Source organism: Oryx dammah, unplaced genomic scaffold (genome assembly GCF_014754425.2).
Source record: "Oryx dammah isolate SB20612 unplaced genomic scaffold, SCBI_Odam_1.1 HiC_scaffold_27, whole genome shotgun sequence".
NCBI lineage: Eukaryota > Metazoa > Chordata > Mammalia > Artiodactyla > Bovidae > Oryx > Oryx dammah.
This window is the reverse complement of record NW_024070211.1, coordinates 64,247,300-64,273,863: the sequence shown is the minus strand read 5'-3', so window position 1 is coordinate 64,273,863 and position 26,564 is coordinate 64,247,300. Positions and strand designations below refer to the sequence as shown.

Sequence of the window (26,564 nt, the reverse complement as noted above, 5' to 3'; positions counted from 1 at the left end):
CCAGAGTGAATTATAGTGCCTTTCAGTGAGACAAAGAATGGACTAAATTGATTATTCTTAACTTACTCGTTCTGCAGTTTCATCCTTCTGATGATAGTTTTGTTATGGTTATGGTACTTTACTGGTTTACTACTATTTCCATATCCCCTAACCTTGTGACTTTGAAATTTGAACCGATATCAGAAATACCTGAAGGCTTTTCACAGTTCAGGATTTCTGGACCCTATGCTTAGAATTTCTGATTCAAAAAGTCTGGGGTGGAGCTCAGTAATTCACACTTAAAACAAATTTTGCTATATTGCTAGTGCTGCTAGTTCAAGGGACCACATTTCGAAAACCACTGCTCTAACCCAGTGGGCTGTTAATTAAATAACAAATGATTCATAGAAAATAATTTAGTCTACTATTTGAGTTAATTTTACCATAACTCAGTATTCTTGAATTATTTTATCCAGGTTGAGGAAATATAGCAGTCACATTGAGGATGATTTATTTTGGCACGCCACATTTTAGTACAATATAATTGCTGAAATGCTTGCTTTTATTTTCTGTCATGTTCCTATAGTATTTCTCTCACCTTCCATCTGTTTCTACTGTGTACCTCAATTCAGCTCTTATTACCTTTTGTATAACCCTATTCAGTAGTCTGCCAAATGGTAGATCTTTGTTTTTGTTCTCTCCTGGTTTCATTTGCGGAGGGAATGGCAGAGGGATCTGGGGTACAGAGAAGTATTTCACAGAGAATCAGTAGCATATACAGAGTTCCACAGTGAAGAGAGGATTGTTGCATTTGAGGAACTGAAAAAAATCTTAACACCTATGGCTGGACTACAGAGCCAGAAGAGAAGATGGGTCAAAGATGAGATATGGTACAATAGATATCAAGTGCTTTTGATGTGAGGTACGGTTGTACTGGCCTAAGGATTTATTTACACAAGTATCATGAAACTTGTATTTTAGACATATCACTCTGGTTGCAGTATAGCCAGTGGCAAGTAAAGCTGACAAGTAGAGACAGTTGGGAAATTGTTGCACTAATGAAGTTACTAGATTGGCTGTGGTGATGGATGGGTAAGTGCTCAAGATATTTAGGCGATAAAGTCAGAAGGGTTCATGAGGGAAAGAGTAAATTCAGAGAGTTTGATATCTCAGATTCTTCAGTAAGTAAATAGAAGAACCATCCAAATGGTATTGTTGATTTTTCTTTTTCAGTTATCAATTATTTATTGAAATGGTTTATTTTTTATTGTCCAACCTTCCTAAACTCACTCACTAATTCTAGTCACTATTTGTAAATTTCCTAGAATTTTCTATAGAGATTGTCATGTAAACATATGGTCAATTACATTTATTTAAAAATTTTTAACCAGCTCTGTATTCAAGAAAGAAACCAGTATATACACTTGATTCTGTATCAACCTGGTATCTTAAGGCCTTCCTAAATTTACTCATTACTTCTGGTATCTTTTTTTTTCATTGATTCCTTAGAATTTTCTGTGTAAATCATGTCATATGCGAAAGTAACAGTTTTACTTCTTCCTTCCCAGTCTTTATTCTTTTTCTTTTTTGCCCATTATTTTTTCATTCTTTGTTATATGAAAGCTGAGACTATGAGGATACTGATGAATAGAGGTGAAGGGAACAAACTGCCTCGCCTGTTCTCTGTCAGAGGAAGGTACTCAGTGTCTCACCATTAAGTATGCCTTTAGCTGCTGGGTTTGTTTTTTTTAAAAAAAAAAAACAGTATAATTAAGGCATAATTGGGTAGTTTAGTTGCTAAGTTGTGTCCGAATGATGCAACTCCATGGACTGTGCAGCCTGCCAGGCTCTTCTGTCCAAGGAATTCTCCAGGCAAGAGTACTGGAGCGGGTTGCCATTTCCTTCTCCAGGGGATATTCCCAACCCAGGGATTGAACCCAGGTCTCCTGCACTGCAGGCAGATTCTTTATCAACTGAGCTACAAGGGAAGCCCCAAGGCATAATTTACATAGGATAAAATCCAACACCCATTCATAATGAAAACTATCAGCAAACTTGGAAAAGGAACATTCAGTTCAGTCGCTCAGTCGTGTCCGACTCTTTGAGACCCCATGAATCGCAGCACGCCAGGCCTCCCTGTCCATCACCAACTCCCGGAGTTCACTCAGACTCACGTCCATCGAGTCAGTGATGCCATCCAGTCATCTCATCCTCTGTCGTCCCCTTCTCCTCCTGCCCCCAGTCCCTCCCAGCATCAGAGTCTTTTCCAGTGAGTCAACTCTTCGCATGAGGTGGCCAAAGTACTGGAGTTTCAGCTTCAGCATCATTCCCTCCAAAGAAATCCCAGGGTTGATCTTCTTCAGAGTGGACTGGTTGGATCTCCTTGCAGTCCAAGGGACTCTCAAGGGTCTTCTTCAACACCACAGTTCAAAAGCATCAGTTCTTCAGCGTTCAGCTTTCTTCACAGTCCAATCCGCTGTGATAAAGGACATATACTAAGCACAGGTGCATCAGGTAACTGTAAAGTAAAAGCACAATGATATGTCACTGCACGTCCATTGGAATAGTTAAAAGATGAGTCTCACAGTACCAGGTTTTGGCTAGGATGTGGAGCCACTGTTAAGAATTGCTGGTAAGACTTTAAAAGGATACAGCCACTTTGGAAAGTATAGTTTGGCAGTTTCTTATAAACTTGAACATAGGTTTAATACATATCTCCAAGCAGTCCTACCTTTGAGGTATTTATCCAGGAGAAATGAAAGCACATTCTGTGAAACTTTGTACACAAATGATCATAGTAGCTTTATTCATAATAGCTCGTTCCTGAATTAACTTCAGCATCTATCAGTAAGTGAATGGATGAAAAATAATTGTTATGTTTTTACATAGTGGAATAGTATATGATATATACTCGATTATTCTATTCATAGTAAATTGTAGAGCAAGCAAAACTTGTCCATAGTGACTGAAAGCAGATCAGTGATTGCCTGGGGGAGTTGAGGAGCTGATTGCGAAAGGACACAGGGAACCTCTCAGGGTGGTAGAAAGAGGTTGGTAGTGAGGCCCTGCATGACTTGGACTGTGGATGGAGAATGAGTATGGTCTGGCTGGACCCACATCCAAATGCTGCTTCCCTTTGGGTGAACGGTTATCTCGATTATTGGAAATGAATATCATTTCCTTATATTTCCAACTGCTTCTTTTTCCTGGGGTTTTGGGATCTTCCTGTGCATGCAAAAGCTGAACTGTCAACCACAGTTGTGATGGCTTTTATATCTAGACTTGAGTTAAACCCTTCTACTGCTTCCTGTCTCTCAGGATTTCCTCTGCTTGAACTCTGTCCATTGACACCTCAAGTTAGTGAGACTGTCCCCTACCTTGTGCTGAATTTGAGGTTGCCCTCAGGGAAAAAACTGCAAATGTATAAATCTTATCCTTGCAGTTTTTCTGTTTTTCAAGATTAAACTTGGGTACTGTTTCTTCTGCCTGATTTTGGTTGCTTTCTGATGTCAAATATCGTACATACACACAGAATAAAAATAAGTGCCTTGAGCAGACAAGAAATTTTAAGGACTTCTTAGATTCTGTGCTTACAAGGATTAGTGGAAGAATCAAATAGAGGGAATCAAAAAGAGAATGTAGAAGAGAAATATGGTGGAGGTGGGAGAGTTTTCAGGGTGATACAGTACAGTTTGTCAAACAGTTCACTGAGAAACTGAAACATCTAGGCTCTTAACCCCTCAGGCAGCGTGTACTGTTCTTTGTGGAATAAATATATTTGTATATTTGGCATGAAGGTGCAGAGAACTCATATCTTCGTAGTGACATAATTAATCTGCCTTGAGAGTCCAAATGAATCATTTGGAAAACTTTTTACAACTAGTAGGACTTAAAACTGAACCAAAAAAGTGTCGATCACTTTCTATGAACTGATTAGGGAACATAATCCAACAAAATAGCAAATTAAATAGATTTTCTTTTGAAAACCCAAATCCATTAAATATCTATGAATAAACTTTTGGTATTAGAGGTTCAAAACTTATAGGAAGAAAACCATAAAACTTAACAGGAAGAGATAATAGACGACATGAGTAAATGAAGAAATAGCATGTTCAGGATGAGGAAGATCGAATGTTATGAAGATTTCATTCACTAACAATTGCTAGTTAGAATCTGAACTGAATTTTTGGGGTGGAGGGAGTGAAGTTGACCCCATCACCCTCAAGTTCATCTTGCTCCATCTTCATGGTTTAAGTCAAGACTATACCTCCTATCTAGTTGCCATCACTGAGGAAATCTGTGACAGTTCCCAGTGCTTGTTAGTGTACTTCTCTAAGCTGTGCCAGCCTCACAGATCTTGTATATTTAAATGTGCGGATCTATGATATCAGAATGTTTTGAAGGGGAACTGAGTGAGGAAGGCAGGCTATGGGGAATTAAATGGTCCCAAATTTTGATTTTAGACAGACAGTAAAATAAATATAATTTATGCTTTTTTTCTAGAAAATATGCAGGAAAAAAAATCACTAGGATGCTTGGAATTAAGGCATCTTGGAGAAACAGAAAGGAGGCCGTTATGACTGAAGCTCGGAAAACTGTGGTGGAAGAAGTTAAGGAGACAAATATATCACTTAAATATGAAATCTAAAAAAAGGATAGAAAGGAACTTATCTACAAAACAGAAATATAGTCACAGATGTAGAAAACAAACTTAAGAGTTACAGGGCAGGGAGGGAAGGGGGATAAATTGGGAGACTGGGACTGACATAGACACACTACAGTATATAAAATAATTAACCAATAAGGACCTCCTGTATAGCAGGGGAATTATACTCAATACTCTGTATTGGCTTATTTGGGAAAAGAATCTAAAAGAGAGTAGATATGTGGATATGTAAAAAAAAAAATTTGACAGCCACAGATCTGGAATTGGCAAATCTGAACTGGACACCTATTTTGGTTGGTATTGTATGACTTCTAAAACTTATCAGGAGTCTAGAATTGCCTCTTTGAAATATACATTTTTTAAATTAACTGAGGCAAATAAAACATTAAAGAAACAAAAAAAGAAGAGGTAAGGAGAGACCATGTAAGCCATAGTAAGGCCTTTGGATCTTAAGTTATCAAGAGATGCCAAGCAAAGGAGTGACACTTTTTAAAGACTACTCTAGGGACTTCTCTGGTGATCTAATGGCTAAGCTCCCAAAGCAGGAGGCCTGGGTTCAATCCTTGGTAAATTAGATCCCACGTGCCACCAACTAAGAGTTTGCATGCCACAACAAAGACCCGAAAAGAAAAAAAAAAACAGGACCAGCTTCGGGAGGATGAAGGATGAGAGGAAGAGAAGAGACAGACTGCAGTTATTAAGAGGCTAAAGGATGGTAGCAGAGTAGGTGGAGAAGAATTGTTAAATTCTAGGGATGATTTGGAGGTAGAATTAGTTGGATTTGATATGTTGGATGTTATGGACTGTGGAAAGAAGACTCATGGATTACTTTCAGCCACTTGTTTCTAAAATCTATTTGTGTACACTGTATTGGATCTACTGTGGGTGGTAGTAGGATAGTTTATAAGTAACGACATATAAGCTTATATTTTTCTAGTGCTTTAAAAATACTGCCATATCTATGATCTCGTTTTGGGTTGTTTAATTTTTTTAACTGAAACATTGGCTGTTGAAATGTTTTCTTAATTTATAGTTTTCCTGAAATAGAGCTTAAGTGGCATTCAGAAGTGTTTAGACTACTTGAAATTTTTGTATACAAAAAAGCAATCTTTCCCTAAACATTGTCTCTTAAAAAAATTAGTATGGGATGTTTTTTGGGGGGAGTATTTTATTTTCTTTTCTGAGGAATAGAGAAGGAGTTAAATTTTTTTCATAATAGTAGATTTTCATGATGTGTAAATTTTGTCTGAATGAGAGCATAAAGCCAAGCGTATTTTTATGAGAGATAAAGAGAATTTTACAAAATAGATAGACTGTTAATACTTAACAGAATCACTTCATATTGTAGTGATGAAGCATTTTTACTTTTGGAATAGAGTTTATTACACACTGTATAACTTAATGAGAAATTTAAATCAAAATCTTAAATCACAAATATATTCAGTACTTTCTTGTAGAATTTTGTTACATTTGATATGAGTTTGTAATTTAGTGATTTTTTTCCCCCTCACCTAGTAGGCCTTTTCAAAAAATGCAATTTTTAGCATTAATCTTCAAATGGAATAGATTTGCAAGAATTGATGTATTAGTTCATCAAGGAAAAAACAAATCAGTCTTATTTATTTATTTTTCAGAGGTGGCTGGATCCAAACAAACCAATAAGGAAGCAGCTAAAGAGTGAGCAAACATATTTACTTGATGTTATACAAATATACTTTATAAATATAAAGGATTAATATAATCTGATTAATTAGAACTGCTTTTATTAATTCTAGGAGGATCTCCTTACAGTTTGAACTTTAGAGTCAAATTTTTTGTAAGTGACCCCAGCAAGTTACAAGAAGAATATACAAGGTGGGTTTATAGAGCATATTTTTACTTGAAAGTATTGTCAAAACTCTTACGAAATTTTGAAATTAAGCAAAAATAGATGACTATGACATAGTTCTGAGCTTCCCTGCCAGCACACAGAATAGGTTGTGGATGTTTTAAGATAAATTTCTTCCTCCACTTTTGGATGGCTGGGAGAGATTTAGGAAGTTGTAACCCTAGGGCCAGCTCATCCAGCTGTAAGCAGTTTCCTGAGCCATAGAGATACTAACTTTATGAAAAATGGTTCAGAAGCACTGCTGTCACTAATTGTTGTAATTAGATGATGCTGCAGTTTTATTCCAGGTATTCTGCATAGTGACAGTTATCTAGTTTTTTTTCCCCCCTTGTGAAAGCATATTCTGTATTTTACTTCCATTGAAGAGAGCATAGAATTTATTAAATGTATAACCATTGTGTGTAGAAGTGATGGTCAGCAGGTATCTTTGTAGAGCATGCTGGCAGAGAGTGCACTAGCACATTCAGGCTGAAAATCCCCACATCACTGGCCATTTTAAGTTTGATCTTCACTTACAATTAATCCTGTTGTCCCTTCTACTTGACATAATGTACACAAGAATGACCCAGATAAGCATTTTGATATCACATAAATGTTAGGTGAACAGTTTAAGGTAGAAACCATGGGGAATAATTGCAGTGTGGTAACTGTCATTATTAAAATAACTTGAATGATAACCTTATGTATTGCTTGAAAGACAGAATTAGTGGTTTTTGTTTTTAAAGACAGAATTAAAAATTAGTTTATTATACCTTCCATACAATATAAGAATATAGGTCATTGTCTGTATTCAGAATTACTCTAAAAGATAAGTGACAAATTAAATATCTGAATACCATGGACAGAGGAGTCTGCTGGGCTACAGTCCATGATGCTGCAATTAGTCTGAAAACACTGAAGCGATTTAGCACGCGCACACACACCTAAAGCTATCTGTAGGTAGGCTGTTAGATGCTAACGTCTTCATTATCCTTTAGAATACTTTGGTAAAGTGGAGAAGCAAAGTACTGTTGAGAGTCCTTTGCTATGTGTTTGTTGTGGGGCAGGGTGTTACCGTTTTTGTAACAACTCAGGAATATAGATCCAGGATTAGGTAGTCCTAACCTTTGACACTAATAATGTCCAACATAATTTATCTTGAAAGGCAAAGTTGTATCATATGAAAACCTTAGTTTAATATTGTAACTCTTAATCAGTCAGATTTTGTTGTTGTTAAATAATTAAAGTAATAGGATCTTTTGTCTTAATAAATAGTTCTCAGTATAATAAAACTTTCCCAAATTTTGGATGAACTTCAAGGAAACTGCTCTGAATTACTGAAAATTGGGAATTATAAAGCATTTTAAAATGCATTTTTTACTGGTACATGTAACTTGAAATCAAGTAACCAAGTATTCCATAATATGTATTTATGTAATTAGTTTTTAAATGTATATGAAAAATAAAAGACCAGTAATTTTTTATTGGATTTCTAATGTGTTTAATGTTTATGAAAACTTTGTTAGCATAGCAATTAAAATGTTTTCAGTTGTAACTATAGTCATAATTTACTCCACTCAAAACACTGTCTTTAAATTTCTTATAAGCTTGATGTGTTGGTTCTTTTATAGCCTGTGTTGAAAATATAACCAGGGAGTAAATGTTTCACTGATAATTAAAGTCAAACTATCTTCATGAAGTAGAATAAAGTAAAATCACTTTTGGTAGTAGTAGTGGAATTGTGCTAAAGTCTTATCAGTCTAAAATATGTTTTCCCTAGAAATAATGCATTATTTAAAAAATCCTTTATAGTGTGATGTCCTGGAATCTTGTAACTGGTGCTTTTTGGTAAAATGAGTAAATGGCAAATTTTAATTTTATTACCACTTATACATCAAGAATTTTCTACCCTAATTACATGTTAGAATCACCATAAGGGAGCTTTAAAAAATACTGATAGCATGGCCAGACCCCTAGATGTTTTGATTTAATAGGTATCAGATGAGACCTGGCTTCCAGGTGATTCTATTAATAATAAGCAGCCAGGGTTTAAAAAAAAGACTCCTTTAATGCTTGGGTAGCCTTCTTGTTATGGTCATGAGTAGGGGTAGGACACCTTTAGCCACAGTTGCTCAGTTTTAAGGACAGGTTTAAGCCCCACAAAAAGGAAGTCTACTGCTGTACCTCCTTGCCTTGAGATTCTTTTTTGGATTAGTGGTTAAAAAAAGAAAGAAAGAAAAAAAAAGGAGTTACAGACCTTTCATCAGGTTAAATGTCATTTGTATTAACAGGTGCTGGCATAACTAGAGTTGGCATTTTCTTAGGAGTCATTACAATACACTGGAGAAGGCAATGGCAACCCACTCCAGTACTCTTGCCTGGAGAATCCCAGGGACGGCGGAGCCTGGTGGGCTGCCGTCTGTGGGGTCGCAGAGTCAGACACGACTGAAGCGACTTAGCAGCAGCAGCAGCATTACAATACAAATGGACATTTCTTTCATACCTTTTTAGTGCTTAGTATATTCAGTACATAGTAGGTGTTTAGTGCATGATATGTTATTGTATTATTTTTACAACTTAAACAGATCGTCTCTACGTTTAGCTCAGTCATTATTAATCTGTCTTAAAGGTCTTTGTCTTTAAAAATTGGACTTTTATCACCATATTTAGGGCCCCTGGGATACATATACTAGGCAAGTGATATTACTTCCTTTTTACAAATAGAGAAACTAAGGCTCCACCAAATTTTAAGTAATTTGCCAAAGATCATAGGCTGGTTTAGCTTAGGACTTTAATTCTGGTGTTTACTCCATCAGTTCTTACTGCTCAGTGTGTAAATCAAATTCAGGAAGCATAGATGTTATTTGTATAGGATTTACAGTATTATATCAAGGATATACACATTTCAATCTTAACTATAAGACTTTTTCCCACTAGAAATTTTTAACTGTAAATTATGAAATCAAGTAAACCAGATAGAAATATGTTGTCTTGGGTTGAGTACATAGGTAATATTGTAATACTATGTATTAAGCCTCACAAGGAGTTTATGTACTTCATTAATATATGAAGCCAGGATATTTGTATCAGCTGTTTTATATCTGATTCTCTGAAAATCTTAATTACATTCTTTGGTAATTTGATTGTCATGGAACTCTTTAATAAATGTAATAGCCAAACAACTAAAATTGTAAACAATTTTGACTCTTGTGGTGTACTTTTTTTAGGGAGTGAAATGAAAGTCTTAATTCTCTGTTTAAACATTAAAAGCCACACAATTTTATCTTCTGCCAACATGATATAGCACTGGTGCCTTTACCCAGGCACTGATAAACCCAATCAGGGGATGACTATACCCACCAGCAGGGACAGAAGGGCAAGGCCATCTTGTGAGCAACTTTGGTATTCTTAGTATAGGATACTTAAATTTTTGTTGGTTTTAAAGGAAATTGGCTACTTGGCAATTTTAATAGTAGAGCAACAGTAGGGAAGGGAACTTTCCCCGCCCTGATCAAAGAGAGCTTTCTTAACTCAAATGAAGATGGAAAAGTGCTTTTTTACAGTTAGCAACTTTTTGTTGCCTGATGCGGTAATGAGCAGCATAGGCTCACCATGTTGAGCTGGCCTCCTGGCTCAGCAGAAAGAGTGACTTTCTGCAGTTGATCGCTAGTGTGTTGCTACTGTCAGTTCTGTCTGTCTCTGACTTACGTTTCCTGTGCTTCCCATTTCTACTTTTGGCAAACACCAATCTTCAGAATATTTCTCCCTCATCTTTAGTCATGTAATTTTTAAAATCATGAAAGTTTTATAATAGAAGCTAGGGAAACAAAATATTTGAAGTATAAAATTTCATTTATCAAAGAAATCTAAATATTTGGATTCATGAATTTATGAAAGTTTATTTTAAAATATCTTTACATGTGCTAATATGTTCATTATAAAAGCAAATATTTCATTTTTATTTGTTAATGTAAATATACAGTTTTTAAAACTCTAAATTTTGTAATTCCAATAAATACTAATTTTCTTTTTTTTCCCAAGGTACCAGTATTTTTTGCAAATCAAACAAGACATTCTTACTGGAAGGTGGGCTATTTTAAATTTTTAGTAATGGGCTTTACAAATACTTTAAATTTTGCATTTATTAGTTTGTGATCATTGCAAACAGATCTACTGAAAGATGATCTACTGAAAGATGGCTCTATGTAGCATGAATTTCTTTCATCAGATAAGTTCATTATTTCATAAACATGTAAATCACCTGGAAACTTCAAGTGTGAATAATATAATTTAAATTATAGTGGTTTTAAAATTATCGTGTTTAACCTTGGGTTATTTTCTGTTTTATTTTATTAGATTGCCCTGTCCTTATAATACTGCTGCTCTTTTGGCTTCATTTGCTGTTCAGTGTAAGTATCAGCCCAGTTTTTGGCCAAATAGCATATGATTGCATGGTTTCTGTTGATAGAGCATTACCTTTAATGTATGAGTTATTCAGACGTATGTTACCATATAGAAAAAAGTGACTGCACAGAAAACAAAATAAAACATCCAATTAGCAATTACTTTGGTTCCTGGAAAGACTTTTTCTGAAGTTGTTTAGGACCTAGAAAAATGTTAAATGCATCATTATAACTTGCTTAAATGGTAACAGTAGAAACAGATATTTTACTTCTAGAAATATAATGGAATTCATGACATTGTTGATTTGGCTATGAAACTTGAATATTTGTTTATAAAGTGTTAACATTTTTTCCATTTATTAGCTGAACTTGGAGACTACAATCAATCAGAAAACTTGTCAGGCTACCTCTCAGATTATTCTTTCATTCCTAATCAACCTCAAGATTTTGAAAAAGAAATTGCAAAATTACATCAGCAACATATGTAAGAATTTATTTACTTTTCTGCTTACTTAGTAAACTTCTTGATAGTATCTCTTCTAGAGAAATGTTTTAAATTATTTCTAATGTGGTTTTATTTACTTTATATAGAACAGTTGCTATTATATAAAATAGTGTGATTAAAGAAATGTAGGTAATTTATACTAAAAAATATCACTTATTTCATAGAATGCATGCATTGGGGCTCAGTCATGTCTGACTTTTTGCAACCCTGTGGACTGTAGCCTGCCAGGCTGCTCTGTCTGTGGGATTATCCCAGCAGGAATACTAGGGTAGGTTGCCATTTCCTTCTCCAGGGGAATCTTCCTGACCCAGGGATTGAACCTACCAGTCCTGTGTCTCCTGCATTGCAGGCAGATTCTTTGCCTGCTGAGACATCAGTGAAGCCCATTTCATAGAATATATGAGGCTTATTTTCATGTCTGTTACGAAACAGAAAGCTGTATGTAAATAGACATAGCATTTGCTATTCTACAAAGTTGCCAGTTCTTTAGAAAGGAATTTTAGAATATTAATAATGTACTCATAATATACAGATCAATCTACTTAGCATTCTTTTCTAGTTTTTAGCTGTGTGAAAGGAATCCATTCTGTTTGGTAATGACTCTGTGTTAGTCAGTCATGTCCAACTCTTTGAGACCCCATGGACTGTAGCCCACCAGGCTCCTCTGTCCATGGAATTTTAAATGAATAAAAAACATTCTTTTGAAATAGTACCTTTTTTCACTCATAACACTATTCAGCATTGATATTTTGTGAGTCTAATTTTCTATGACATGAGTTTTCAAGAAGAGATTGCTTTGAATAGAAAGTTGTATTGTTTATTGGTTTAGAGTTCAGTTTTGCTTTACCACACTTTTCAAAATACTCCTGGAGTATTTTGCAGTGTTACATATTGATTGAAAGACTAGATTCTAAGAGTCTAAATCAGACTCATTCAGTCTGGTTTGAAATTCTAATGAGGTAGCCTACTATCTTAAAACCTTGGCCCAATCACTCTATTTCTCTGTTTCCTTATATGTAAATTGGGGATGATAAAGCAGTCTACCTCTTGTGTTATTTTAAGGATCAAATGAGTTTATATATACAAAATACTCAGAATAGTGCTTGGCACATAGTAAGCACTGAAGAAATATTAGCTCTTAGTAATAAAGAAATTTAATTTCATTGAGTAATGGCCCATGTTTCAAAAACAGGTTAGCAAACTGTGACCCCCCTGTCGCCTTTTGTATGGCCTACAGGTTAATAAAAATGGTTTGTACATTTGAAATGGTTGAAGAAAATCAAAAGAAGAATAACATTTCGTGGCACATGAAAGCTTGAGAAATTTCACTTTCCATGTCCATAAATGAACATTGGAACACAGATTCCCTCGTTCCACATTGTAACAGCAGAGCTGAGTTGTTGCAACAGAGACCTCTATGGCCTGAAAGCCTGAAGTGTTAGCTATCCAGCTCTTTCCAGCAAAGGTTTGCTGACCCCTAATCTAAAATAAGACTAATGACTGAAAATTTTAATAGATTGGCTTCATGAGGTGTGGGGGCTGTTTTGTTCTAAAAGTAAATGCCATTTATTATAAAAGTTCTTCACATAGCATATCTGAACTAAGCGTTCGAAGAGAAATCAAATTTTTAAAAAATTTACCAATAATAAAAAGCCTCTTCTGTCAGGAGAATGTTTGTACATTTTACAGTGTTGGTTATATATTTGTATTTGCCTGTAAGAAATGATTCTGCAAATTTTTAAAGAAAAAAAAAAAAGAATCAACCAGTGTAACTGTGGGGCTTGGGGGAAAAGTAGAGTATTTAACTTAATTGAATTTTATAGAAAACTGTAAGTATATCTGCCTTTTTTTTTTTTTTTTTTTTGAGGACTCCTATTTTTATGTTCATACATTGGCAAGCTGCTTACTCCCTTTTCTGGTATCATTAGTGAATGGTTATCTTTGCATTTTTAATTTGCTGCTTTTGCTCTGCTAGAGCCTGATATCAGATAACCAAGATTGTTAGAACTATGTATAATAGAACCTTTTTAAAGGCTTTGCATTTACAGTAGTAGTTCTCACACTTGTGTTCATAAGAATCACTGGAATATGTCTTAAAATATAAACGACTTGAACCCCTTTTATTCTAATACTGGGTTGTATAGAACAGTACTTCTGAAACTATCTGTGATGAAAGACCAGTTTTTTCCCCAGTCTCTCATGGAACAATACTTCTGAAAAATATAATAAAAATGAATTACTCGAAAAACAAAATGGAGAAATAAACAAAGGCTTTAAAGATTACAGTTACTTTTTGTTGTCATTAGATGCAACAGATGTAAAATAACTCTGCCAAAGTGATACAAAAGGCTATGACCCTCTTAATTTCTGTCCTTGTTATGAGTCAACACCTGTCTGATCACCACACCCTGAGAAACCCTGCTCTGGAGCTCGCCCCAAAGACTGCATGTCAGAAGTACCTTGTGTGATTAAAATGCACATGTGGAGTGTAGACTGAATTTTGAAGAATACTTGTTTTTGTCTGAGAGTGACTTTGTAACATCCACGAGTATAGCTTGGAACTTTAAAAACTTGACCCATTCTTGTGTTTCTGGAAAATAAGAACATATCCTACAAAATAGTTAGCATTACTGAAAATGTACCCTCCAGAAAAGGTAGCTGTTACTATACGTAAGTAAGAGGAATAATCGTACATTTTGTATTTTGTAAAAGATTTAATTAGAATGCTAAAAATTTTCTAGATAAATAACCTTTATGTAACTTGGTCATATTTGTGATTGTTACAGTTTTTAACCTAGTGATGTTTTTACAGAGGCTTATCTCCTGCAGAAGCAGAATTTAGTTACCTGAACACAGCACGTACCTTAGAACTCTATGGAGTTGAATTCCACTATGCAAGGGTAAGTGAAGAAAACATTCTGATGTTGTTGACTTAAAGCATAAATATTCAGTAAAAAAAAAAAAAAAAGCTTTTGATTCCCTGATAGGATTAGGCAACAAATGGAATAGTGAGTGCCACCAACATTGCATTGACAATTTTCTCTGAATATAAGTAATTTTACTAACCCAGTCACTCAAGATTCATTACCTGACAAGAAGAATCATGAATTTTACATATTATTTTTCTTCAAGGTAGTGTGTTACAAGGATAATTTTTGCTGACCGTAAGAGACAGTGTCTTTAGAATTTTTATTTTGCAAAATAAATGTTATAAGAAAAGCAATTATTTGTATTTTTGTTTTTTATGAAAATCATTATTATAAAAGATGATTTCACCTCACCGAGGCCTGTGTTACTACATTCTTTTCATCATCTAGTGATATCATTATAAATTTTTACTTATAAAGCACAAAATCAATTGTATTTGCATATTTTGGTTTTCCTCCTACACCGTACCTTTGTTAACATGAAATTTTATAATTACTGGCTTTTCCTGTATAACACCCTAACTTCTTGTTCACTGTGTCAATTTGATGCTTCCAGAAGACTGTTATCCTCCTACTAGAAGCATGCATGTATGTGGCTGTCCTTTGCTTGTGGGCCTCTTCACCTCTATTCCTTTTTATGATTGTTTTATCAAGAGATTATATTCCTTTAGAAGTACCTGAGGTACAGCTGTTCTCTATACCTGATGAAAAGTGGAATTATAGGTAATCATCAGTTGAATTGGTAATAGGTTTATGTTTTCTTGGGACAATTACTAAGCCTTATAAGGATACCAACCTGAAAGGGAGTTAAGTTTTCCTTAGATAATTGTTCTGAATTTATTTTTGTATACAGACATACACAGACCCACAGACAGATAGTAGTTTGAGAACTCAGAGTCCAACTCCATGTAATGGTTTTATATAGGGCTTCTTTTGGCCATTTTCTCAGAGAGGAGGATTGATTAATTCTTACTTTTTGCAAAGCTTGTGTCAGTCATTCCTTTAAAAAAATCAAATGACTTGCTTTACTCACATGACTGTATTTGGTAATTCTGAGCATTTGTGACTTGAAAACCTGTCTGGTTCAATTTAAAGTGTTTAAGTAAGTTCCGCTTTAACTTTTTATATTCTTTAAAATGGGCCCTTCACCCTTCCTCTCTCTTTGTGGCTATTACTTTTGGACATGATTCTCCAAAGGTAACAAGTTGTCACTAGATTTTGTTTTTTTATTATAATACAGCTTAAAACAAATGGAATTGTAAATATGTATACTAGACTGTGGTTAACAGTAAAGAGACCACTGAAGTCAGTCATTTTAGTCCTGAACAGTTTTCTAAAGGTAGTTTAGACTGCTATCTGCTTTCCTTGACTGTCAGTGAAGTACAAAGAATGTTTGTTGTTATTCTTCAGTCTCTAAGTTGTGTCTGACTCTGTGCTACCCCTATGGATGTAACCCACCAGGATCCTCTGTCCATGGGATTTCCCAGGCAAGAATACTGGAGTGGGTTGCCAGTTTCTTCTCCAGGGGATCTTCCTGACCCAGGGATTGAACCTACATCTCCTGAATTGGCAGGCAGGTTCTTTACCGCTGAGCCCACCAAAGAATGTTAGATACTCCTTTTTTAACTTAAGTGACATGGCTGGATCTCATACATAATTAACCATTTTATTTTTTATTGATTTGCTTTTTTGTTGTTTAAATTATTACACTGTAAAACTCTTTCTCAGAAAACCATAAATGTGGAGTACCAAATTAAAGGAATTTAAATTTTAAGTATTTTGTACAGACTCCCAAAAAAAATGAGCTAGGAAAAGGTGTTTCTATTGTATATGGATATGGAGAACTTAAGAAAATGTGCAGATTTTAAGTGAACATGAAGGGAAATTTGTAGCATCAGAAACAAAAAGGGACTGAGGGAAGAGGACACATAAAGACAATACTTGTTTTAATTGAATATCACAATATTTAATTGAAGATACAATAATACTTTATTTTGAAAAGCAAAGTAAGATCTTTTCTCTCTACCTCTAGACTGTAGGCTGAAAAAAGATCAGAGTGGAACCAAGTTATATATAGCAATCTGCAAGATATGGAACATCTTAGAACCTTCTTTGTGGTGCACCTGTCACATGCCTTAGACATTGCAGGCACTGAGGATGACTTAGTGGACAAAACATCAGTCATCCGTGCCCTCGTGAAGCACACAAGACAGTGAGGGGAAAAAATTAGACCTGTGCAAACAAACATTTGAGAACATGAAAGGGAAAGTACAGAATGCTGTGGGATCCTATGGCAGGAACTTCTAATCCAGCTTGGGAGCAGCACATAGAGAAGGCTTCTTAGGAGTAATTTACTGAAGCCAGAAAAATGAGTAAGAATTAATTAGCTAAGATAGTAGTTCCCATCATAGAGCCATCCAGGATGAAGGAAGACCTGAAATCAAGAGAGAACATGGCTTGGTTGAAAACATGAAGACATTTGGTATGCCTAGAGGATTATATGAATAAGAGAACTGTAGAAAAGTAAAGAGTGAATGACAACTTCATGATTAAAGGGAAGGAAAAAAGATTTGAGGGGAGGGAGCATGGGAATATTTGTTTCTTAAAGTAACACAGTAAATACATTTTTTCTTGGTGTTCAGTTGTGTGAATTATAACACATGTAGATTTGTGTAACCACTGTCACAAACAGAATACAGAACAATTCTGTCACCACCACCCCTGTCTTGCCCCTAAAAACCCGCACTCCTGCTCCGCCTGTGTAGTCTAGCCTCATTCTTACCCGCAGTTTCTGGCCACAACTGGTCTATTGCCTGACTCCATCGTTTGTCTTTTCCACAATGTCTTATAAATGGAATCATACTATAGTATGTAACCTTTTGATACTGGTTTCTTTTACTTAGGGACTTCCCTGAACGCTCAGTTGGTAAAGAATCTGCCTGCAATGTGGAAGACTTGGGTTTGATCCCTGGGTTGGGAAGATCTCCTGAGAAGGGATAGGCTACCCACTCCAGTATTCTGGCCTGGAGAATTCCATGGACTATGTATGGTCCATGGGGTTGCAGAGTCGGACACAACTAAGTGACTTTCACTTCACTGCATTTCACTTATTTTAATTAGAGTAATGCATTTGGGATTGATCTGAGATACTGTGCTTCAATAGTTTATGCCTTTTATTGTTGAATTGTATTCCGTTGTATGGATGTACCATAGTTTGTTTCTCCATTCACCCATTGAAGGACATCCTGGGTTGCTTCCAGTAATTTTTCTTTTTTTTTAAATAGGCCTACTGCAGAAATTCATTTCTAATTTCTATGTGCGTTTAAATTCTCATTTATGTAGAGTGCAAATCCCAGAAAGGTCTTTCTAGATCATGCAGTAAGTGTATATGTAGCTTTATATGAAATTACCAGATTGTTTTCTAGGTACCTGAGCCTCATTGCATCCCCACCAGCTTATTTACAAGTTCCAATAGTTTTACATCCTTTTTAGCATATGGTACTGCCCCTTTTGTTTTGTTACTTTTTAAGCTTTTCTGATAAGTGTGTTTTACCTCATCATGGTTTTACTTTGTATTTTCTTAATGACTAATGTTGACGGGCTTTCCTGATAGTTCAGTTGGTAAAGAATCTGCCTGCAATGCAGGACACCCCGGTTCAATTCCTGGGTTGTGAAGGTCTGCTGGAGAAGAGATAGTCTACTCACTCCAGTATTCTTGGGCTTCCCTCGTGGTTCAGCTGCTAAAAATCTGCCTGCAATGTAGGAGAACTGACTCTATGCTTGTACATCACCAGATGGTCAGTACCAAAATCAGATTATTATATTCTTTGTAGCCAAAGATGGAGAAGCTCTATACAGTCAGCAAAAACAAGACCAGGGGCTGACTGTGGCTCAGATCATAAATTCTTTATTGCACATTTCAGACTTAAATTGAAGACAGTAGGGAAAACCACTAGACCATTCAGGTATGACCCACATCAAATACCTTACGGTTGTACAGTGGAAGTGACAAACAGATTGAGGGGATTAGATCTGATGGACAGAGTGCCTGAAGAACTATGGATGGAGGTTCGTGACTTTGTATAGGAGGCAGTGATCAAGACCATCCCCAAGAAAAAGAAACGTAAAAAGGCCAAATGGTTGTCTGAGGAGGCCTTATAAATAGCTGAGGAAAGAAGAGAAGTGAAAGGCAAAGGAGAAAAGGAAAGATATGCCCATTTGAACGCAGAGTTCCAAAGAATAGCAAGAAGAGATAAGAAAGCCTTCCTCAGTGATCAATGCAAAGAAATAAAGGAAAACAATAGAATGGGAAAGACTAGAGATCTCTTCAAGAAAACTAGAGATACCAAGGAAACATTTCATGGGAAGATGGACACAATAAAGGACAGAAATGGTATGGACCTAACAGAAGTAGAAGATATTAAGAAGAGGTAGCAAGAATACACAGAAGAACTTTACAAAAAAGATCTTCACGATCCAGATAACCACTATGGTGTGATCACTCACCTAGAGCCAGACATCCTGTAATGCAAAGTCAAGTGGGCCTAAGGAAGCATCACTATGAACAAAGCTAGTGGAGGTGATGGAATTCCAGTTGAGCTATCAGGTCAGTTCAGTTCAGTTGCTCTGTCGTGTCTGACTCTTTGCGACCCTATGAACAGCAGAATGCCAGGCCTTCCTGTCTTTCCAACTCCCAGAGTGTACTCAAACTCATGTCCATTGAGTTGGTGATGGCATCCAACCCATCTCAACCTCTGTCATCCTCTTCTGCCTTCAATCTTTGCCAGCATCAGGGTATTTTTAAATGAATCAGTTCTTTGCATCAGGTGGCTAAAGGATTGGAGTTTCAGCTTCAGCATCAATCCTTCCAATGAATATTCAGGATTGATTTCCTTTAGGATGGACTGGTTGGCTCTCTGTGCTGTCCAAGGGACTTTCAAGAGTCTTCTCCAACACCACAGTTCAAAAGCATCGGTTCTTCGGCACTCAGCTTTCTTTATAGTCCAACTCTCACATCCATACATGACTACTGGAAAAACCATAGCTTTGACTAGATGGACCTTTGTCTAGGTTGGTCTTAACTTTTCTTCTGAAGAACAAGCTTCTTTTAATTTCATGGCTGCAGTCACCATCTGCAGTGATTTTGGAGCCCAAGAAAATAAAGTCACTCACTGTTTCCACTCTATCCCCATCTATTTGCTGTGAAGTGATGGCACTGGATGCCAAGATCTTAGTTTTCTGAATGTTGAGCTTTAAGCCAACTTTATCACTCTTTTCTCTCACTTTCATCTAGAGGCTCTTAGTTCTTCTTTGCTCTCTGTCTCAAGGGTGGTATCATCTGCATATCTGAGGTTACTGATATTTCTCCTGGCAGACTTGATTCCAGCTTGTGCCTCTTCCAGCCCAGCATTTCTCTTGATGTACTCTGCATAGAAGTTAAATAAGCAGAGTGACAACATGCAGCCTTGACATATTCCCTTTCCTATTTGGAACCAGTCTGTTGTCCCATGTCCAGTTCTAACTGTTGCTTCTTGATCTGCATACAGATTTCTCAGGAGGCAGGTCAGGTGGTCTGGTATTCTCAGCTCTTGAAGAATTTTCCACAGTTTGTTGTGATCCACACAGTAAAGGCTTTATTGTAGTCAATAAAGCAGAAATAGATGTTTTTCTGGAACTCTCTTGCTTTTTCAGTGATCCAGTGGATGTTGGCAATCTGATCTCTGGTTCCTCTGCCTTTTCTAAATCTAGCTCGAACATCACATGCTGTTGATGCCTGGCTTGGAGAATTTTGAGCATTAGTTTGCTAGCGTGTGAGATGAGTGCAGTTGTACAATAGTCTGAGCATTCTTTGGCATGGCCTGTCTTTGGGATTGGAATGAAAAGGGACCTTTTCCCGTCCTGTGGCCACTGCTGAGTTTTCCAAATTTGCTGGCATATTGAGTGCAGCACTTTCACAGCATCATCTTTTAGGATTTGAAATAGCTCAACTGGAATTCCATCACCTCCACTAGCTTTGTTTGTAGTGATGCTTCCTAAGGCCCACTTGCCTTCACATTCCAGGATGTCTGGCTCTAGGTGAGAAATCACACCATTGTGATCATCTTCTGTGTATTCTTGCCACCTCCTCTTAATATCTGTTTCTGTCAGGTCTCTACCATTTCTGTCCTTATTCTTGCCCATCTTTGCATGAAATGGTCCCTTGGTATCTCTAATTTTCTTGAAGAGATCTCTAGTCTTTCCCATTCTATTGTTTTCATCTATTTCTCTGCATTTATCTCTGAGGAAGGTTTTCTTATCTCCCCTTGTTCTTCTTTGGAACTCTGCATTCATATGGGCATATCTTTCCTTTTTTCTTTTGCTTTTTGCTTCTTTTCTTTTCACAGATATTTGTAAGGCCTCCTCAGACAGCCATTTTGCTTTTTTGTGTTTCTTTTTCTTGGGGATGGTTTTGATCCCTGTCTCCTTTACAGTGTCATTAACCTCCGTCCATAGTTCCTCAGGTACTCTGTGAGATCTAGTCCCTTAAATTTATTTTCACTTCCACTGTTTAATCTTAAGTGAAACTGAAAGTCAAGTTGCTCAGTTGTGTCCGACTCTTTGTGACCCCATGGACTGTAGCCCTCCAGACTCCTCAGTCCATGGAATTTTCCAGGCAAGAGTACTGGAGTGAGTTGCCATTTCTTTCTCCTGAGGATCATCCCAATCCAGGGATCAAACTGGGTCTCCTGCATTGCAGGCAGACGTTTTACTGTCTGAGCCACGAGGAAAGCAATGCAGAAGCTATAATCATAAGGGATTTGATTTAGGTCGTACCTCAGTGGTTTAGGGACTTCTCTGGTGGCTCAGACGGTAAAGCATCTGTCTACAATGCGGGAGACCCGGGTTCGATCCCTGGGTTGGGAAGATCCCCTGGAGAAGGAAATGGCAATCCACTCCAGGACTATTGCCTGGAAAATCCCATGGACAGAGGAGCCTGGTAGGCTACAGCCCATGGGGTTGCAAAGAATTGGACATGACTGAGCGACTTCACTTCACTTCACTTCAGTGGTTTAGTGGTTTTCCCTACTTTCTTCAATTTAAGTCTGAATTTGGCAATAAGGAGTTCATGATCTGAGCCACAATCAGCTCCTGGTCTTGTTTTTGCTGACTGTATAGAGCATCTCCATCTTTGGCTGCAAAGAATATAATCAATCTGATTTCATGACAATTTTTTAAATACTACCCAGGTCATCCTTAGACTTCTGCCAGCCATTCCAGAAACCTTTACACCCTGTCCCAGCTCCTGCCTACCTTATGCATTTTTTTGTGGTTTTATCACCCAGTGTGCCTTTCTAGATACTATAATTTATTTTGCTTTATGTTTTTAACTGAATAACTTTAAATGTCTTTTAATGCCTTCTTCCTTTACTGTATAGAATTTTTTTGTTAAAGAACTGGGCCATTTCACCTTTAGTTTCCCACAGTCTGGACTTTGCTGATCACTTATTCATGGTATAATTCGGTACATTCTATAGGTCTAATGAAGTTTTCACAGAGAAGTTGGACTTGATGTAGACTTTGGTTAGGTTTGATATGATCCATCAGAGAAACATTAAGAAGCGATGAGACCAGTATTAATAGAACATATAATTATGGATATACAAAACAGATGGAAGTGACCTGATGGGTAACAAGTTTTTACTCTAGTAATTAGAAATTATTGAAACTGTGTTTTAGAGATTTTTTCCTAGGGAGACAGTTACAAACTCTTGGTTATATTTTCATCAGTTCTATCTTCTGATCACATGAATGCTAGGGATAAAAGGATTACTGCCATATTAGTTTGCCTATAGTATGTCTCAAATTAAGCACTCTTGCATGCATGCTCAGTTGTGTCTGAATCTTTGTGACCCCATAGACTATAGCCTGCCAGTTTCCTCTGTCCATGGAATTTCCCAGGCAAGAATACTAGAGTGGATCTCAAGTTAAGCAAAACTATTTCAAGACTTTTTAGCAACTGAAACTTTTAATTCTACTCACTTTGTTAATAGTTGCAAGTCAGTTCAAGTTGAATCAGCATGAAAACTCACTCATCAAAACACAATTCAAATTTTCTTCCACTCTCTCCAACAGTGTTCCCCACTCTGTTTTCCTGTGATGTTTTTATTGTATTATGTTAGTTAAATAATTTCTCCTTATATTGGAAATACTGTTTTATTACCAATTGCCTTTCCGCATGCTCTGAACTCCAGGTTTTATTCACTTTTGCAATCCTAACACCATATTTACACAGTGATTGGATTGTAATAGTTTTAGAAATGGAAAGATGGAGACTAACTTAACATTCTACGAGATGTAGTCTTGGATTTTCTATCCCAGAGAGTCAGTTCCAGTTATAAACTATGAAAAAGTTTATTTTTGCTTTATATTAATGAATTTTAATAATGCAACATTTAAATTTGATTTGAAGTATGTCTTATTTTTATGATGTAATAGTTACCATATGGGTTTATATATATTGTGCAGTTAACTGCTGCTTTTTATATAATGTCACATTGTGTAAAAGAACTAATCATATTTAAAAATTATATCTTTATCAGTTAAAACTCATTATCTTAGATTTCCCATTTTTTTTGTTTGTTTTTTGAAGGATCAAAGTAACAATGAAATTATGATTGGAGTGATGTCAGGAGGAATTCTGATTTATAAGAACAGAGTACGAATGAATACCTTTCCATGGTAAGAACTTCTGTCAATACTTTTCACTTTTACTATTGTATTACCAAATGTAGTTCATATTTTTGTTGAACTATTTAATGTTATCATACAACTTTATCCCACTTACTTGGAATCTACTACAAAAATAGTTGAATTATTTTTTCAAAAATTTCTTAGGTTAAAGAAAATACTACTTTGCAAGTTTTTCCTCTTCAGTTTAGTTCAGTTCAGGCGCTCAGTTGTGTCCGACTCTTTGCAACCCCATGAATCACAGCACGCCAGGCCTCCCTGTCCAACAGGTTGGACATATCTAGGTTGGTCATAGCTTTTCTTCCAGCTCCCGGAGTTCACTCAGATTCATGTTCATCGAGTCCGTGATGCCATACAGCTATCTCATCCTCTGTCGTCCCCTTCTCCTCCTGCCCCCAATCCCTCCCAGCATCAGAGTCTTTTTCAGTGAGTCAACTCTTCGCATGAAGTGGCCAAAGTACTGGGGTTTCAGCTTCAGCATCATTCCTTCCAAAGAAATCCCAGGGTTGATCTCCTTCAGAATGGACTGGTTGGATCTCCTTGCAGTCCACGGGACTCTCAAGAGTCTTCTCCAACACCACAGTTCAAAAGCATCAATTCTTCGGCGCTCAGCTTTCTTCACAGTCCAACTCTCATATCCATACATGATCACAGGAAAAATCATAGCCTTGACTAGACAGACCTTAGTCGGCAAAGTAATGTCTCTGCTTTTGAATATGCAATCTAGGTTGGTCATAGCTTTTCTTGTTTTTAATTTCATAGCTGCATTCACCATCTGCAGTGATTTTGGAGCCCCCCAAAATAAAGTCTGACACTGTTTCCACTGTTTCCCCATCTATTTCCCATGAAGTGATGGGACCGGATGCCATGATCTTCGTTTTCTGAATGTTGAGCTTTAAGCCAACTTTTTCACTCTCCTCTTTCACTTTCTGCCATAAGGGTGGTGTCATCTGCATATCTAAGGTTATTGAGACAATCTCTAAATTTGTACTGTAATATAATAGCTAATATCATCGTGTATACTCTGTGTCTTGCACCTTGCCAGTTGCTTTGGATACAGTTGTTGTTGTTTAGTTGCTAAGTCATGTCTGACTCTTTGTAATCCCATGAACTGCATCGTGCCAGGCTTCCCTGTCCTTCACTATCTCCCCGAGTTTGCTCAAACTCATGTCCGTTGAGTTGGTGATGCTGTCCAACTATCTCATCCTCTGCCACCCCCTTCTCCTTTTGCCTTCAGTCTTTTGCAGCGTCAGGGTCTTTTCCAGTGAGTTGGCTCTTCACATCAGGTGGCCAAAGTATTGGAGCATTGTACAAAGTATTGAATAAAGTACCTCATTTAAATGAATTTGATGGGTGCTAGTTTATTAGTTGGAACACTGGCATGGTTTAGATTGGTGCTGGGAAAGTATGGTGACTCCATGTGGTTTGAAGCTCATGTTTCTTTTGTCTCATTGCTCTACTGCCCTTAGCATGTTGTCCTTGTCCTTACTGTTCATTGACTCACCAACCATCACTTTAGTATCCCAGAGTGAGGTAGAAAGAGAAGTAGCATCTACCACTACCCTTATGGGGATAGCCTGAAAATTGTTAAAACCACATTGATTTTTGTGCATATATCATATAAATATCTTAGGTTTTTAAAAAAATAAACACAGTGATTTTTCACTAAGGGAAGAGAGGAGGAAAGTTAGTTGCTCAGTTGTGTCCAGCTGTTTGCAAGCCAATGGACTATAGCCCACCAGGCTCTTCTGTCCATGGATTCTCTGGGCAAGGATATTGGAGTGGGTTGCCATTTCCTTCTCCCGAGAATCTTCTCCACCCAGGGATCCAACCTACATTTCAGGCAGATTTTTTACTGTCTGTGCCACCAGGGAAGCCCTAAGGCCAAGCCCAAGCCGTTTCTAAGGAAGAAATAAATACAAAAGAATTATATTGGATCAATCTGTTTATATATCTCTGAAATGAGATGGCCAGGCTTTTCAATATCTGTGATTATTATTGATAGATTTTTGCAATTAGTCACTTATATAACACTTAATAGAAATATGATAACTGACAGAAGCTATTATTTTAGAAAATCACCACAATTATGTTGAGAAAAGAAACGTAAATTTCCCTGGTAGGTCACTATCTAGGAAAAAATTAAATATAAAATAAAAAGTTTGATGCAGGGAACCTCTTCAAAATTAAATATTTTTGTTCTCCAGAGGACACTCTAAACAAAATGAAAAGGTAAAACTCAGTCTTTTGTAAAGTATATATTTGATAAAGGACTTATCCAAAAAATGTAAAAGACTCTTAGTTAGGTCCTTTAACTTTTTAACTTAATTTAAAAGAATAGGCAAAATTTGTGAATAGATACTTCCACCAAAGGAGTTATACAAATGGCAGATAAATATAAAAAAATGCTCAGTCATCAGTGAAATGCAAATTAAAACCACAGTGGACTATTTCCATGCACCCACTGGAATAGCTCCAATTACAAAGAACAACAGTGGGACTTCCCTGGTGGTCCAGTGGCTAGAACTCCATGTTCCCAGTGCAGTGGACTTGAGTTCGATACCTGCTCAGGAAACTAGATCCCACATGCCCAAATAAGAGTTCACATGCTGCAACTGAGACCTGGTGCAGCCAAATAAATAAATATTTAAAAATTTTAAAAAATGATAGCACCAAGTGATGGCAAGGAAGCAGAGCACCTAGAAATCTCATATATTGCTGGTGGGAATGCAGAGTAATAGACCAACTTGGGAAAACTGGCATTTCTTAAAGATTAAATTTAGATTAACCGTCTAATCTGGCAATTCTGTTCCTAGATATTTGCCCAAGAGAAATGAAAACGTAAGTTTATATAAAGATGTGCACACTGTGTTTATAGCTATATTATTCATAATAGCACAAAACAGAATTTAAATGTCCATCAGTTGGTGACTGCACAAACAAATTATATCTATGCAGTGGGATACTGTTTAGCAGTGAAAGAGGTGAACTGTTTGACACACTAAACAATATGGGTGACCCTGCCTTCAAAACATGATGTCAGGTGTAAGAAGCCTGACGCAAAAGATGACGTACTCTGTTTCCATTTATATGAAATTCTAGAAAACACGTATTATAGAGACAACAGACCACTTGGTTGCCAGGGATTAAAAATGGGAGGAAAGTGACTGCAAAGGGATGCTAAGGGGACATCTTCAGGTGATGCAAATTGCTATATGGTGATTTTGGTGTACGGACCTTATACAACTCAATACATTTGTCAAAACCCATTGAATTGTTCATTTAAAATTGGGATATTTCATTTTATATATAAATTATACCTCTCTAAAGTTCATAAAAGAAAGCCAAACGTCATTTAATATTTCATGTCATATCTTTAAATTCTTCTGTGTAATTCAACTTGTGTTATGGTTAGAGGAAAGTACAAAACAGCTTGAGACATGGTACTTGCCTAAAAGTGAGCCCATAAAAATTAATTACAAAACATAAG

At 36.5% G+C, this 26,564-nt stretch overlaps 1 protein-coding gene across 2 annotated transcripts in view; it reads left to right on the top strand.

Annotated features, from left to right (window-relative positions):
- Positions 1-26,564, top strand: part of PTPN4 (protein tyrosine phosphatase non-receptor type 4) — a 194,246-nt gene that overhangs the window by 80,647 nt on the left and 87,035 nt on the right. The window contains exons 4-10 of one of the 2 annotated variants that reach the window (XM_040228963.1): positions 6,280-6,322; positions 6,421-6,499; positions 10,554-10,598; positions 10,869-10,921; positions 11,279-11,399; positions 14,233-14,320; positions 22,977-23,065. In XM_040228963.1, coding sequence (XP_040084897.1) covers positions 6,280-6,322; positions 6,421-6,499; positions 10,554-10,598; positions 10,869-10,921; positions 11,279-11,399; positions 14,233-14,320; positions 22,977-23,065 — 518 coding nt within the window. Of the gene's footprint in view, positions 1-6,279; positions 6,323-6,399; positions 6,500-10,553; positions 10,599-10,868; positions 10,922-11,278; positions 11,400-14,232; positions 14,321-22,976; positions 23,066-26,564 lie in introns of both variants that reach the window. The other variant, XM_040228962.1, reaches the window with a different exon arrangement.